Source organism: Pelophylax lessonae (assembly GCF_965119305.1).
Source record: "Pelophylax lessonae genome assembly, chromosome: 3".
Lineage (NCBI taxonomy): Eukaryota > Metazoa > Chordata > Amphibia > Anura > Ranidae > Pelophylax > Pelophylax lessonae.
This window is the reverse complement of record NC_138770.1, coordinates 165,791,033-165,804,202: the sequence shown is the minus strand read 5'-3', so window position 1 is coordinate 165,804,202 and position 13,170 is coordinate 165,791,033. Positions and strand designations below refer to the sequence as shown.

The 13,170-nt window shown below is 46.1% G+C and overlaps 1 protein-coding gene across 2 annotated transcripts in view; it reads right to left on the bottom strand.

Moving 5' to 3' along the window:
- Positions 1 to 13,170, bottom strand: part of UGGT1 (UDP-glucose glycoprotein glucosyltransferase 1) — a gene marked incomplete at its 5' end in the record, with an annotated part of 158,791 nt that overhangs the window by 50,913 nt on the left and 94,708 nt on the right. For both annotated transcript variants that reach the window (XM_082251306.1, XM_082251307.1), the window contains 2 exons: positions 11,815 to 11,894; positions 12,015 to 12,117. In XM_082251306.1, the coding sequence (XP_082107432.1) occupies positions 11,815 to 11,894; positions 12,015 to 12,117 (183 nt within the window). The remainder of the gene's footprint in view (positions 1 to 11,814; positions 11,895 to 12,014; positions 12,118 to 13,170) is intronic.

Sequence of the window (13,170 nt, the reverse complement as noted above, 5' to 3'; positions counted from 1 at the left end):
GTAGCGGACAACCCTTTTTGAGGTCTATCTGGGAGCACAAGTAGAGAGTCTGACTTCCTGAAAGACTCTGTAGCTACCAGGTACACCCTAATTACCCAGACCACATCCAAGGCATGCAAGGCAATTTCCTTGGATGTTTAGGCCTGGGACACAAGGACAGCAACACAATGTCTTCATTCAAGTGAAAATCAGAGAGCACATTTGGAAGAAAAGGCAGAAAGGGCCAAAGAACAACCTTATGCCTGTGAATCACCAGATAGCATGAACGACAGGATAAAGCTGCCACACCCTGCAAGGCCACCTTCTGGGACAGGGTAAGCTCTCAAATATTTTCAAAGGGAGGCTTATGTAGAGCTGAAGGCACCAAAATAAGATCCCAAAGCGGCAACGGAGCTCGCACAGGAGGAACCAAATGTCGGACACCCTGATGGAAGGTACACACCAGGGAGTGTGTGGCCAAAGGTCATTGGAAGAAGGCCGTCAAAGCAGACACCTGGCCCTTGTTGGTACTTAAGAAGGAAGGTCAAGATGTGAGCTACCGAGAAGGAGCGAGGAAGAACCCCAAGAGACTCACACCACGCAATGTACGTCTTCCATGTACGATGGTAGCTCTTCTTAGAGGTAGATTTCCTGGCTTTCAATAGTGTAGAAATCACCGACTCAGATAAACCCCTATCCTTCAGAACCTGGCATTCAACAGCCAAGCCGTCAAAGCCAGCGGATGGAAGATAGGTCCTTGGGGCAGCAGATCCTCCCTGAGAGAAAGCTGCTAAGGAATGTCGGTGACCAGCTGCACCAGATCAGCATACCAAGCCCGGCAAGGCCAGCCCGGAGCCACTAAGATGACTGGAATCCCTCCAGCTTTGATCCTGCGTAGAAGTTTTGGCAGAAGCCTGAGAGAAGGGTAGGCATAAAGCAGACGATAAGGACCCCACGGGGCCACTAGCACGTCTGTGGTGTCCGTCAGAGGATCCCTTGACCAAGCCACAAACCTCTGCACCTTTCTGTTGAGCTAAAACGCCCACAGATCCACCTCGGCGGTGCCCCACCGGATACACAGCTGATGAAACACCTCCGGATGAAGGGACCTTTCCCCTTGGCCCAATGCCTGCCAACTGAGGTAATCCGCCTGCCAATTTCCCAGCCCAGGAATGTGTACGGTAGAGAGAGCTTTAACAAACCATTCTGCCCACCTTAGAATGCCGGCTACCTCCAGAGCTGCCTTGGTGACTGACATAAGCCACGGCCGTGGCGATTGAATGCACACTGAACAATCCTGTAGACGATCTGTCCAATGATCCAGACACAGTCTGATCGCTCAGAGTTCCAAGACATTGATCGGGAGTCTGGACTCCTCCAGTGTCCAGATCCCCTGAGCAGAATGCTTGCCGAGGATGCCTCCCCAGCCGGACAGACTGGCATTCGTGTTGACAACTGGGGAAGGAGGGAAGAAGGAATTTTCCAGGCGTAGAGCCAGAAAACAAAGCCACCATATCAGGGACCCCTTCGTGGCGGATCTGATTGTCCAAAGACTGAGGAGTCTTGTCCCATTTGGTCAGAATTTCCCTTGCAGGGACCTAGTATGGAACTGTGCAAACGGAACCACATGGAAGGTAGACACCATCAGGCCCAGCACCCGCATGAAAGATCATTTGTTGTACAGCAGGAGGTGAATTGCAGCCTGCAATTTCTGGGAGATTGTCCAGAGGAAGGAGCACTCTAGCTAAGGCCGAGTCCAGAGTCATGCCCAGATAGTCCAGCTTTGTGGATGGAACCAGAGTAGACTTCTGAAAAATCAGAATCCAGCCGAACTCCCGCAGAGTTCATATTGTGATCTTCAGGTTCTCGACCAGAGCAGAGGGAGACCCCGCTCGCAGAAGGAGTTCGTCCAAGTAGCCCAGTGGCGCGATCCACCGTTGACAATAGCAAAGCTAGCACCCAGGCTAACACCTTTGTGAAGAACCAAGGAGCAGATGCAAGACCAAAGGGTAACTCCACAAACTGATAATGCCCGCCCCCCCCCCCCCCTTAGCAAAGCGGAGCAAACGCTGGTGACTGGTACATATTGGAATGTGAAGGTAGGCATCCTTGATATCGATAGAGGCTAGGAAATCCCCCCTGACGCAGGGATGCCACCACCATTTGGATAGATTCCATTCTGAACTTCTGTACCTGCACAGAGCAGTTTAGCGCCTCGAGGTCCAGGATTGGAAGCACTTTGCCTTCCTTCCTGGGAACTGTGAACAGGTTTGAGGAAAAACCCTGAAAACGTTCTGAGGCCGGAACCGGAACAATCACCCCTTGAAGGAACAGGTCTTGTACCGCCCCAAAGAGGCCATGTAAGCAGTCTGGGGACAGGTGCAAGTTGGAAGGAAAAAACCTTGCTGGGGGACAAGAGCGAATCTCGATCTTGTAGCTGGACCAAATGACTTTGTGGACCCACTTGTCTTGCAACCGAGAAGTCCACGGGTCTGGAAACCAGCGAAGACGTCCCTCCAACCCTGATACGAGTGAGGGCGCACCTTCATGCAGAAGGAACCTTGTCCCCGGGTCTGGAGAAGCCCAATCTTGGCTTGCCAGACCAGGTTTGTTTGGATCCTCCAGAAGAGGCCCTGAAAGGCTTCGAGCCCTTGCCAGTTGACCCTGAGGATGAAAAAACTTCTTAAGAGCTAAGGAGGAAGGCCCACGTCTACGATGAGGTTCCTTTCCCTTAGTAGCCTGCGGAAGAGAAGTACTCTTCCCCCCTGTGAGCCCTTTAATGATGTCATCCAGGGTAGCTCCAAACAGGCGATCTCCCTGAAAAGGAAGATCAGTCAAGGCCCTTTTTGAAGTCTGATCTGCAGACCAGCACTTAAGTAAAAAAAACACGCCAAAGGACCACTGCCAAAACAGAGAGGCGAACCATCAGGGGAGCCGCATGCAAAGAGGCATCATACATAAACTGCAGCCCCTGGACCAGCTGGTCCGCCAGCTCGGTAAAGGCAGGGGGGGGCTGTTCCCCCTCCAGGTCACGGTGTAGGAGCTTAGCCCACTCGGTCAAAGTTTGCAACACTAGGGCAATGGTGAATACCGGCCTTGTTGCCGAACCAGCCAGAGTGCACATAGTGCGGGCCACAGCCTCTGCCTTCCGGTCAGCCGGATCCTTAAAGGCTGGGGACAATTCTGTCAAAATAGGCAGGGAAAGGAAACACCTTTGCCACTTTGGATGGCTTGTGAGTGCCAAAGGGCACCTGTGCCTTCGTCGCAGCTTCAGCTCCGTCCTTCATCTTCTGGGTCTCACGCACAGACACAATAAGTGCATCCACCAGCGCCTTTTCATGCGTGGTCGCAGACGTGGAGGGTGATCCTCACTATCGGAGGATTCCAGGCGTGTGGATGCAGACCCAGCAGGGTGACCCACGTTCGCAGTGGCCGAATCAGATTCAGGATCTGATGAGACAGATGAGGCGGGGAAGGCGGAGGGTGCTTTTTGCTAGTCCGCAAGCCACCTCCACCCAGAACCCAAGGGACTCCAGGACCGCCGTCAGTGCATGGATTGATGGCTGGGGCCCTAAGGGCCCTGCAGCCTCAGAGAGGATATTAGGTGGGGAAATGTGCTCCAAAGACTCCATGAGTCCCCAGGGAGAGCCCATAAAAGTGTAAAACACTGCTAAGGGACAACCCCCACAGCGCTGGCAGCACCACCCGGTCATCAGACACAAAGCACCAAGCGATCCTCAGCAGAGAGGGAGAGGACCCCACCGGACTCACCACCCACACAAACAGGCACCTGTAGCCACCAGGAGAATCTGCACTACACTTGCGGCGATCAGGAAGTAAAATGATCAAGGAGTTAGCACAAGGAGATGGGGAGGGGCTCCCACCGCTGGCTCCACTGTCATGGCCGTCGCTATTTCCAATGGCAAACCACAAGAAAATGCCCGCCGGACTACACAAACATAGCCGCCATGCACAGAAACATACAGGCTACAAAAAAATGGCGCACCAGGTAGAACAGGGGGCCCTGGCAGGAGCCCTCACCAGGTACACCCAACCCTCTCCGCACAATCGATCGTCCGGTCACTGGTGGCGCACCCCCCTGACCCCCATCGCCAATTAGCACCCTGCCCCCATCCCAGGAAAGTGGCCAGAGCACCAAAATAGTGCAGGCGTGGAGGGGGGGCAGGAAAAGGGACTTGGGGGGGGGGGTGCATACGGGAAGGAGGGGAACCCGGGGTTCTGACCGTCCCATGGAGGGGCCCACGTCCATCCCAAAACCCTCCAAGGGGAGAGGGGGGACCAGCTACTAAACATACCAGGAACCAGCGGGCACCGCTCCAGACAGAACCCCTCTCCATCAAAATGGGGGGATGTCGGCCAGGAGACCCGGTCATATGGGACCTCAAGAGGCAGGCAAGGCAGGCAGGCAAGCTCCCGTCCAGTGGGGCTATGTTGTGGCCGACCTAGCATGGAGCTGAGGTCTGGGGTGACCACTGGATCTAGATTATCCAGCCCGGCAGTTGATTGTAGATCTCACAGGAAAAAATCCAGGAGAAAAAAATTTCTATCTAAAAATGTTTTGCCAGGACCAAAGATCCCAGCAAGGAAATAGGTATTTACTCCTGACTAAGCAGAAAAAAACCGAGTGGCTTAAGCAGAGAGAGGGAGTATACCCACTGGGACTGCCCATGTGTGTAGGCAGAATTATTTTCTGCCTAGTGTCCTACTCCTGTAGGAGGCAGTAAAACTCAATGGTTAGAAATATCTGGAGCTGTGTCCATCAATGAACAAAAGAGAAAAAGGGTACCTCCTGCTAGGGCCGTTATTTTTAAAGGATCCAAAAGTGATATTCTTATTCTGTCATACATGTGTTGTTTAATAAATACAATTGTACACTAATAACCCAGGGCTAATATAAATTCAAGCACTGGAACCCATCCTGGTAAACTCTGACCTGTATAATTTCCTTAACCTTCCCTTCCCCAATGATGCAAAATATTCTAAAGTTTTAAAAGTCACTCCTACCAATTAAGTACTGGTGAGTGACAGCTCACACAATCTTATTATCTTGCATGGAGCTCTGCCTAAAGAAGAGCTCCAGTTGGTTTTCTGAAAATTAAGTTAGCAGCTACAAAAACTGTAGCTGCTAACTTTTAATAAAAAGGACACTCAACTGTATGTGGATCCAGCGCTGTGCTCGACCGAGGGGGCGTCGGGAACTGTCTTTAGTCGTCGGCGCCAACATCTTAACTGTGTAAACCAGGCTGTAACAGCTTGCAGCTTCACTGCCTGGTGCCCACTGAGCATGTGCGAACCTGTAGCGTGTCCCAGAAGACAGCGGGGAAGGCAGGGGGAGGAAAACTTCCATTCAGAAGTAGGAGTGGGAACCTATCGAAACTAGGTAACCCCCCACCAAAAATGCCAAATGACAGAGAGGAGCTGGAAAGCAGGCCATAAAGGCGGAACTTTCCTTTTGGGTGGAGCTCTGCTTTAAATTCAGGAGAAATAAAAAGGATAACAATGCTGTTCATGTTCCCAAAATCTCAGCTGTTAGCCATCAGACTGATCTGAAAATACTTTCTGAGAAACTGTATAGAAAAAAATGAATAGACGGCCCAAAGCATGGGACCTGACATCAGGGGATGTACAGTATATGGTGTTTAGTTTATGTAATGCTACATCTAACGTTCACATTCTGCAGATCTACCATAGTAGATGGGCATGCTAAAGGTGTAGTTGGAAACTTAATACATACCGCAGAAGATGAAACTGCAGCAGGTGACATAAGACTAAAGATCACTGCCATTACAGCTGCTTTACAAACCAGTGCTTACATTTGTGCTCGTTAAGCCTCTAAAAATATTACTGGCACCACATTTGATATTCCGAAAGAACCCTTATAAAAGATCAGAGAAAAATACATAAATATAGCAAAGGGGAATGGACTACACTAAAAAAGAAGGAAAGAAACTGAACAAATTATTTACCTATAAGAAGCCTGTCTAAAAAAGATTGTTTCTTTACTAGCCCTGACTAAAGCAGCTAGGATGGGAAATCACTGACCAAGGTCTGCTATCAATGGGCCTTATGTAGCCCTCTGGTCACAGGTTGGGTACCAGTGGTCTACCACAGACCTTTACATGCAGACAATATATAGTCCATCTAGGCATAAGAACTAGTAATAGTGAGAAATAGGATATAGTGAGCAATAATGCAAAAGAAAACTTTTTTTCCCTGCAGTAGACAACAAAGACTAGAAATAAACTTACAATAAACCAAAATGTACTTTGAAAAAAGTTGAACTTTTGTTCCATCTTGTTCACATTATTTCTATTCTTTCTAAGCTATCTATCTGCAAATGCTCAGCATATCAGTGACAGCTGGAAGTGAGCAAAGGTGCTTCATCCACATGTTAAGCTTTCAGCACTAATCTGTTAAAGCATGAAGGCAAGAATTGCTGCCTACAAAAGCAATACTTTTTGCTGATTACTCCCTATGTCCACAAAGGTTTCAATATTCTAGTGTACGGTTTACTGGTTACAGTCACAGTGCAGTTTATCAGTTTCAAGCTGTCACTGTGTGCACCTTTCTACAAGTTAATGCCATCATCAGATCTAGAATGCCAAGATTAACCATAGCTAGATGAGATCACATATTGGCTTATGGGGGCCCAAAATTCCAACATTTGCTTTAGTCTTTCTGTAATACTGTATGCTATCCAGCTTAATAAACCGTGAAAGAAAACAGAAAGAGCTTTGTTCTGTGGCGCTTTTCAGTGTGATCCTAGCAAATCAGCCTGAAAGGACACCTGTTAAGTTTTAAAACTTAAAAAAAATAGAATTTTGCCGGTTGATAGCATACCTCCCAACTTTTTAAAATGGGAACGCGGGATACCCATTAGCAAAAGTATGTAGGCATAGGACACAGCCTGCCACACACCCTTAAAAGGAGAATAAAACAAACAAAATAAATAAATAGCTAAACCCACAAGTGCTTTTTTTTACCACTACTATTCATTTATATTGGCTTCTACCAAATGCAGCGATTTAGAATTTGAATGAAAAGTTTAGCACTGGGAAAAACTTTTGAAAGATAATATTTTATATACAGCTATATAGATCAGAATAAAATGAGGGACAAATGAGGACAGAGGGACTTTGTTTCATACCAGGGACAGCCCCTCAAAATCAGGGACAGTTGGAAACTATGTGATAGAAGGCTATAATTGACAACAGTAGGTACTATCAGCAAACTTAAAAGCTAAGCTCACCATTTGGAAAAATATAATAACTGCACATTTTCTGTAGGGGAAAAAAATAAAATTTTTGTAAGAACTTACCGTAAAATCCTTTTCTCTGAGTCGTCTGACAGACGCAGCTCTCAATGCTTCTTCACTTATGGGTAATACGCCATCTATAAGTGAAGAAGCATTGAGAGTTGCGTCTGTCAGAGGACGTAAGAGAAAATTGGATTTTTGTTAGAAATTACCGCAAAAAAATCCTTTTCTCTGAGTCCTCTGACAGACGCAGCTCTCAATGCTTCTTCACTTATAGATGGCGCATTACCCATAAGTGAAGAAGCATTGAGAGCTGCGTCTGTCAGAGGACATAAGAGAAAAGTGCATTTATAATTTTTGCCTGAAGGAAGCCTGGAAAGCATTGCAGTGCACCCATGATCACAGGTACAATGCCAGGCTCCTGCAGACGCTCAGTATAGCAGTCCTGTACAGCCAGACAGTTACTGAAGAGCATGAAGTTCATGGAACTAAGAGCAGTCTGCTGCAGTGGATGATGGTAGCTGTAGTTTATACATTCACAGAACTCTGTGAATGAATAATGCGGCTGTGTGCATGGAGCCACGCACAGTTGAGCTATATTTAAATTATTCCAGTGGGTACGGGGAGAGGGAGGATCAAGAGCGGAAGAGAGACTACTGGAGCATGTTACATATTATACTGTAAATATGTGTATAATGTGTAACATGCTCCCAAAGGTGAATTTACCCTTCAAGTCTGCTTTAAATTATGACTGCCTTCCTCCCTATTGCTACTAAGAAATAGTTCATAATCAAAGTGTTTGAAGTGTTACTAAACCCACAACAGTAAAATCAGTCTGTGTGTGCAGTAAAGCATGCTTGTTATACTCACTGTGGAACCTAAGGGCTTAATCCTGCGCATTGTGTAAAAAGACTGTTTGATCCTGTCTTCTCTGATCCTCCCCTTCTTCCAATGTCCCTAATTCATCTCCTGACAGTAAAGAGCCCTAGGAGGCACTCTGCACATGCTTAGTTTGGAGTGTATTGCTAGAGAGTGTTTTTTTTCACAGGACCAATTAGCACTGTCCAGACAGCTGATTAGCTACCACTGTTCGAGCAGCCAATCATTTCATTGGCCTTGCACAGATCCCTCTGTCAGCTGCCAGTGGATGGGAGTGGGGCAGACATCATTTTTGCTGTTAATGGAGTTCTAGAAATACCAGGTAGCCTCCCTAATTTGTAAGAAAACAACAACATTTCAGAAAGTCAAGCCCTGGCACCATAACACTGCATCCCATAGGAAAACAGACATGCTAAAGCTGGACATTACTGAAAACCTGAATTCTGTAGTACAAGTATGGGGTGAAATCACCAGTCATGCTGGAGTCACATTGAAATCTGCTGTCAACACCTACAGATGCAAGCCAGTGCCTAACCTCAACCTTTTAGGTCACTATTTTAAAGCCCTGATTTGAAGACTTCAGGTTCTCCTTTCCCTGTGACTCCCTCTTTCACCCTGGAGCCCCTTGTGCATATGTTATCCTATTTTTTTCCTCTTTATTTACCTTTCTTTTTTTTTTTTTTACGGATGATGGCGTGATGTGGAGGGTCCTCTTTTGATCTTCTTCTGGCAGTGGGCAGTGCTCAATGATGCAGAAAGAAGCAGTGCAGTGTTTACATGAGCGATGCTCTCTGCATCAATATAGGCGAGTCATCCTGGTGATGCCTCTGCAGGGAACAGGTCCATGACTCCCTGCACTCACTGTATGTCCTCAGTCTTCTAGTTTGAATTTCAGAGGAATGATGGAAGACTGAGTACAACTTGTGACAGAATTGAATTACTGCCAGGGGCAGCATCTGAGAGCTTTTTTCCATAACACTGTTGGACCTTAAAGCTTTAACTCAGAACCAAAAATGTAATATATTGAAGCTTACAAATCATTAGATGTGATGGCTTTTTTCCTTCTGTTTTCACCTGGAGATCTGGCCAGTTACACACCTGTATTCAGGATGCCCCCACTCTAGAGCACAGGGGCACTCTTGGACAGCAGCATTGCTAGTCTGGGGGTGTTAGATGTACAAGAAAATTCAAATACAGTAAATTAATTGAAGCCAAACTAAATCTAACACTGTATAAGCAGTTACAGCAACAGTTTTGTTCCTTTTGGAATAAAGGTTTTACATAAATAATATAAAAAAAAAAAAGCCGATCATTGTAAGCACCCCTGTCAGTGGTAAATGGTTTGTCTCATATCTGTAACTGCTACATCTCCAGGACAGCTTGTTCTTTTGAAAAACAAAAGACTTACTGACAGGATGACCAGGTTAAAATAAAGAAAACTAATACAGCATCACATGTAAGAATTGGTAAGTTGCAATATAATACATTTTTGCTTTTGTGTTTAATACCACTTTATGTTTTGAGGCCTAGAGGTCTGTAGAATGCTGCTCAACTAGAAGGTCCTATAGTATACCCAAGACACCAGATTTTATTTTCCCAGATAGTCTAGCGAGTCCCTGAAAACTTACAGGTAAAAGATGATTCTATGGGGAGACAAGAAGAACTCTGGGTCTGATTCCCCCCACATTACAGCACTATGCACAAACAAAAATAAATTGTTCTTTACTGAATGTCACAGCCATCAGCTAATCTTTTGGGGGCACAAATAGGCAGCTTTACTATACAAATACACTAGAATACCAAATGTATTGGGACACCTGCCTTTACACGCACATGAACTTTAATGACATCCAGGTATTAATCTGTAGGGTTCAATATTGAGTTGTCCCACTCTTTGCAGCTATAACAGCTTCAACTCTTCTGGGAAGGCTGTCCACAAGGTTTAGGAGTGTCTATGGGAATGTTTGACCATTCTTCCAGAAGTGCATTTGTGAGGTCAGGTACTGATGTTGGAGAGAAGGCCTGGCTCGCAGTCTCCACTCTAATACCAAAGGTGTTCTATCGGGTTGAGGTCGAGGCGCACTCATCCATGTCTTTATGGACCTTGTTTGTGCACTGATGTGCAGTCATGTTGGAACAGGAAGGGGCCACCCCCAAACTGTTCCCACAAAGTTGGGAGCATGAAATTGTCCAAGATGTCTTGGTATGCTGACGCCTTAAAGCGGTTGTAAAGTCTCACTTTTTTCCTATAAAAATAAACATGTTATACTTACCTGCTCTGTGCAGTTGGTTTTGCACAGAGAAGCCCAGATCCTCCTCTTCTCTGGTCCCTCTTCTGTGATCCTGGCCCCTCCCTCCTGTTCAATGCCCCCACAGCAAGCAGCTTGCTATGGGGGCACCTGAGCCAAGTAACAGCTCCCAGTGTCCATTCAGACACGGAGCCCTGACCCGGCCCCATCCCCTCTCTCTCCTGATTGGCTAGCTGACTTTGATTGATAGCAGTGGCAGCCAATGACGCCGCTACTGTGTCTCAGCCAATCTAGAGGGAGAATCTCGATCGGCTGAGACACCCGTGGACATCACTGGAAAGAGAGGGACCTCAGGTTAGTGTTAGGGGGGCTTCTGCACACAGAAGGCTTTTTATCTTAATGCATAGAATGCATTAAGATAAAAAAAAAACATTCTGCATTTACAACTCCTTTAAGAGTACCGTTCACTGGAACTAAGGGGCCAAGCCCAACCCCTGAAAAGCAACCCTGCACCATAATCCCCCCTCCACCAAAGGATTTGGACCTGTACACACAGCAAGGTCCATAAAGACATCGATTAGCGAGTTTGCGGTGGAGGAACTTGACTGGCCTGCACAGTCATGACCTCAACTCAGCAGAACACCTTTGGGATCAAGACAGTCTATCTCGTCCACATCAGTGTCTGACCTCACAAATGTGCTTCTGGAAAATGGTCAAACGTTCCCATAGACAGACTCCTAAACCTTCTGGACAGTCTTCCCAGAAGAGATGAAGCTGTTATAGACGCAAAGGGTGGGCCAACATAATATTGAACCCTACGGACTAAGACTGGGATGCCATTAAAGTTCATGTTAAGGAAGGCATCCCAATACTTTTGGTAATATAGTGTATATGTAAATGCATCTTATCTATTTTTAATTAAATATTGCATATCTCCTTGGAAGGAGTAATATTTGCTAACTATAACCTACGATGTGTTTCCTGGCTAATAGTGATGCTTCTTGATTGTACATTATGTTATGCTCAGATCAGACCTAAACTGATTTACTCAACTCCACCGTTTTCCTGGCCATAGAGACAGGCAAATATTTTCCAGGCTACAAATTCAAATGTGAACTTGACCCCACTGTGATACTTGCCTGACAACATTAGTAACACAACTGTAGTACTTCTCAGAATTATTGGGACCAACAAGATGAAAAATCCCATTGTGCCATAATTTACTGACCCTAGATGGCCAGACAGGCACAAGCAATGCTTGCAATCAAAAGATTTCTGTCTATAGACAACCTCTATGTAAGTAGCCTGTAAATAATCTTGCTGGAGTCATTTAGCAAAGATACCTACTGTACACATGGCCATCACTAAGAGAAGCATTTAAAAAACTGATTACACCGTGACTTTATAACCCCTTTAAACTTGTTTTCTTACCTTTTCAGAGGCATTTCGGATAACCGGGACTGGCAGTTCATAAAAACACGCAAGTTCATATTTATGATTTGATTCAAAACCTGAAATATAGAACACCAAGATTTAGAACATTGCCAAAGGACTGGACTGTGACTGCAGTTTTACCAAAGATGAAAAGTCATTGACACAAACAAAACAGCTAACTAATATTGAGGACATACCAACAATAAAGGAGCAAGCCTCTGTGCAGCTTTCGTCACAGGATCCACAATGGCTACAACCTCAAAGTACATCATGCCTTCTTTAGGTCTCATCTTAATGGCACTAAAAAGTAAATGTGAAATGGAGGATTTTATTGCTAGAACAGGCAATAGAGAGAGAATGAAATATTGTTAACAGTAGTTCAGATAAAAAAAAAAAAATTGGTTAGTTATGGTATTGTGTTTGTACCATTCCTGGTTTTCTTCTTCATGCTGGAGTACAAAGCAAGGCTTAAAGGGATTGTAAAGACACCCTGTGCAATCTGGAGGGCGTAAGGTGGAACTTGTGAATGATTTTGAATTGGACTAACCGGTCCCTCGAGGAGACCAAATACTTGAACGGATAGTCCCAGACGTCTTCCCAGTCCTCCGAGTCCAGTTCCCGCACCTCCGCCACCCAGAACTCCAGCAACCTCTCCAGACCCGTATGCACACTAGGCATCAAGGACCTGTATATGGAGGAGAGCGGCTTCTTAAGGTCATCCCGAAGGAGTAGCTCAAAATCCGCCGGAGTAAAATCAGGGGGAGAGCCCCCTGAGAATCCGGAAGGCATGGCAGAGCTGCAGAAACCTGAAAAAGTAGGAGTTGGGCAGAGCAAATTTTTCCTTCAGTTGATCAAAACTCAGTAGGCTCTCCCCCTGACAAATGTGGGAAAGATACCGAATACCCCTAGTGGCCCAGAGAGACGGGTCAGGAATGGAGAAAAACTCAGGCAACTCGCAGTGTACACGTACAGGGGGTGCCCCAATAAATTTCACAAGGTATGGGACCTGTGGTTGGAAGCTACGGATACTACAGATGATCCTTCGGCTCCAGCCATTGATGGGTCCTTGCAAACTTCGTAGGTTGCTCATGTTTATGTCTAATGGTGTGTTATTTTTCTGTTCTACTGACCGCACCGGACCGAAGTCCCTGGCATACCAGTGACTAGATGTTTCGGTAATGTGACCTGTGATGTTCTTGGCCACCTTTGAGCTGCAGCCACCGTTGGGGGGTTAGTGGCGTTTGTTTTATTTATTTTTTTTTCTGTCCTTTTTGGTTGTTGTTTGTGGTTCTATGTTGTTGAGCCTGGGTATGCACACATGGCTCTGTTTTATATGTTGTTTATAAAACTTCA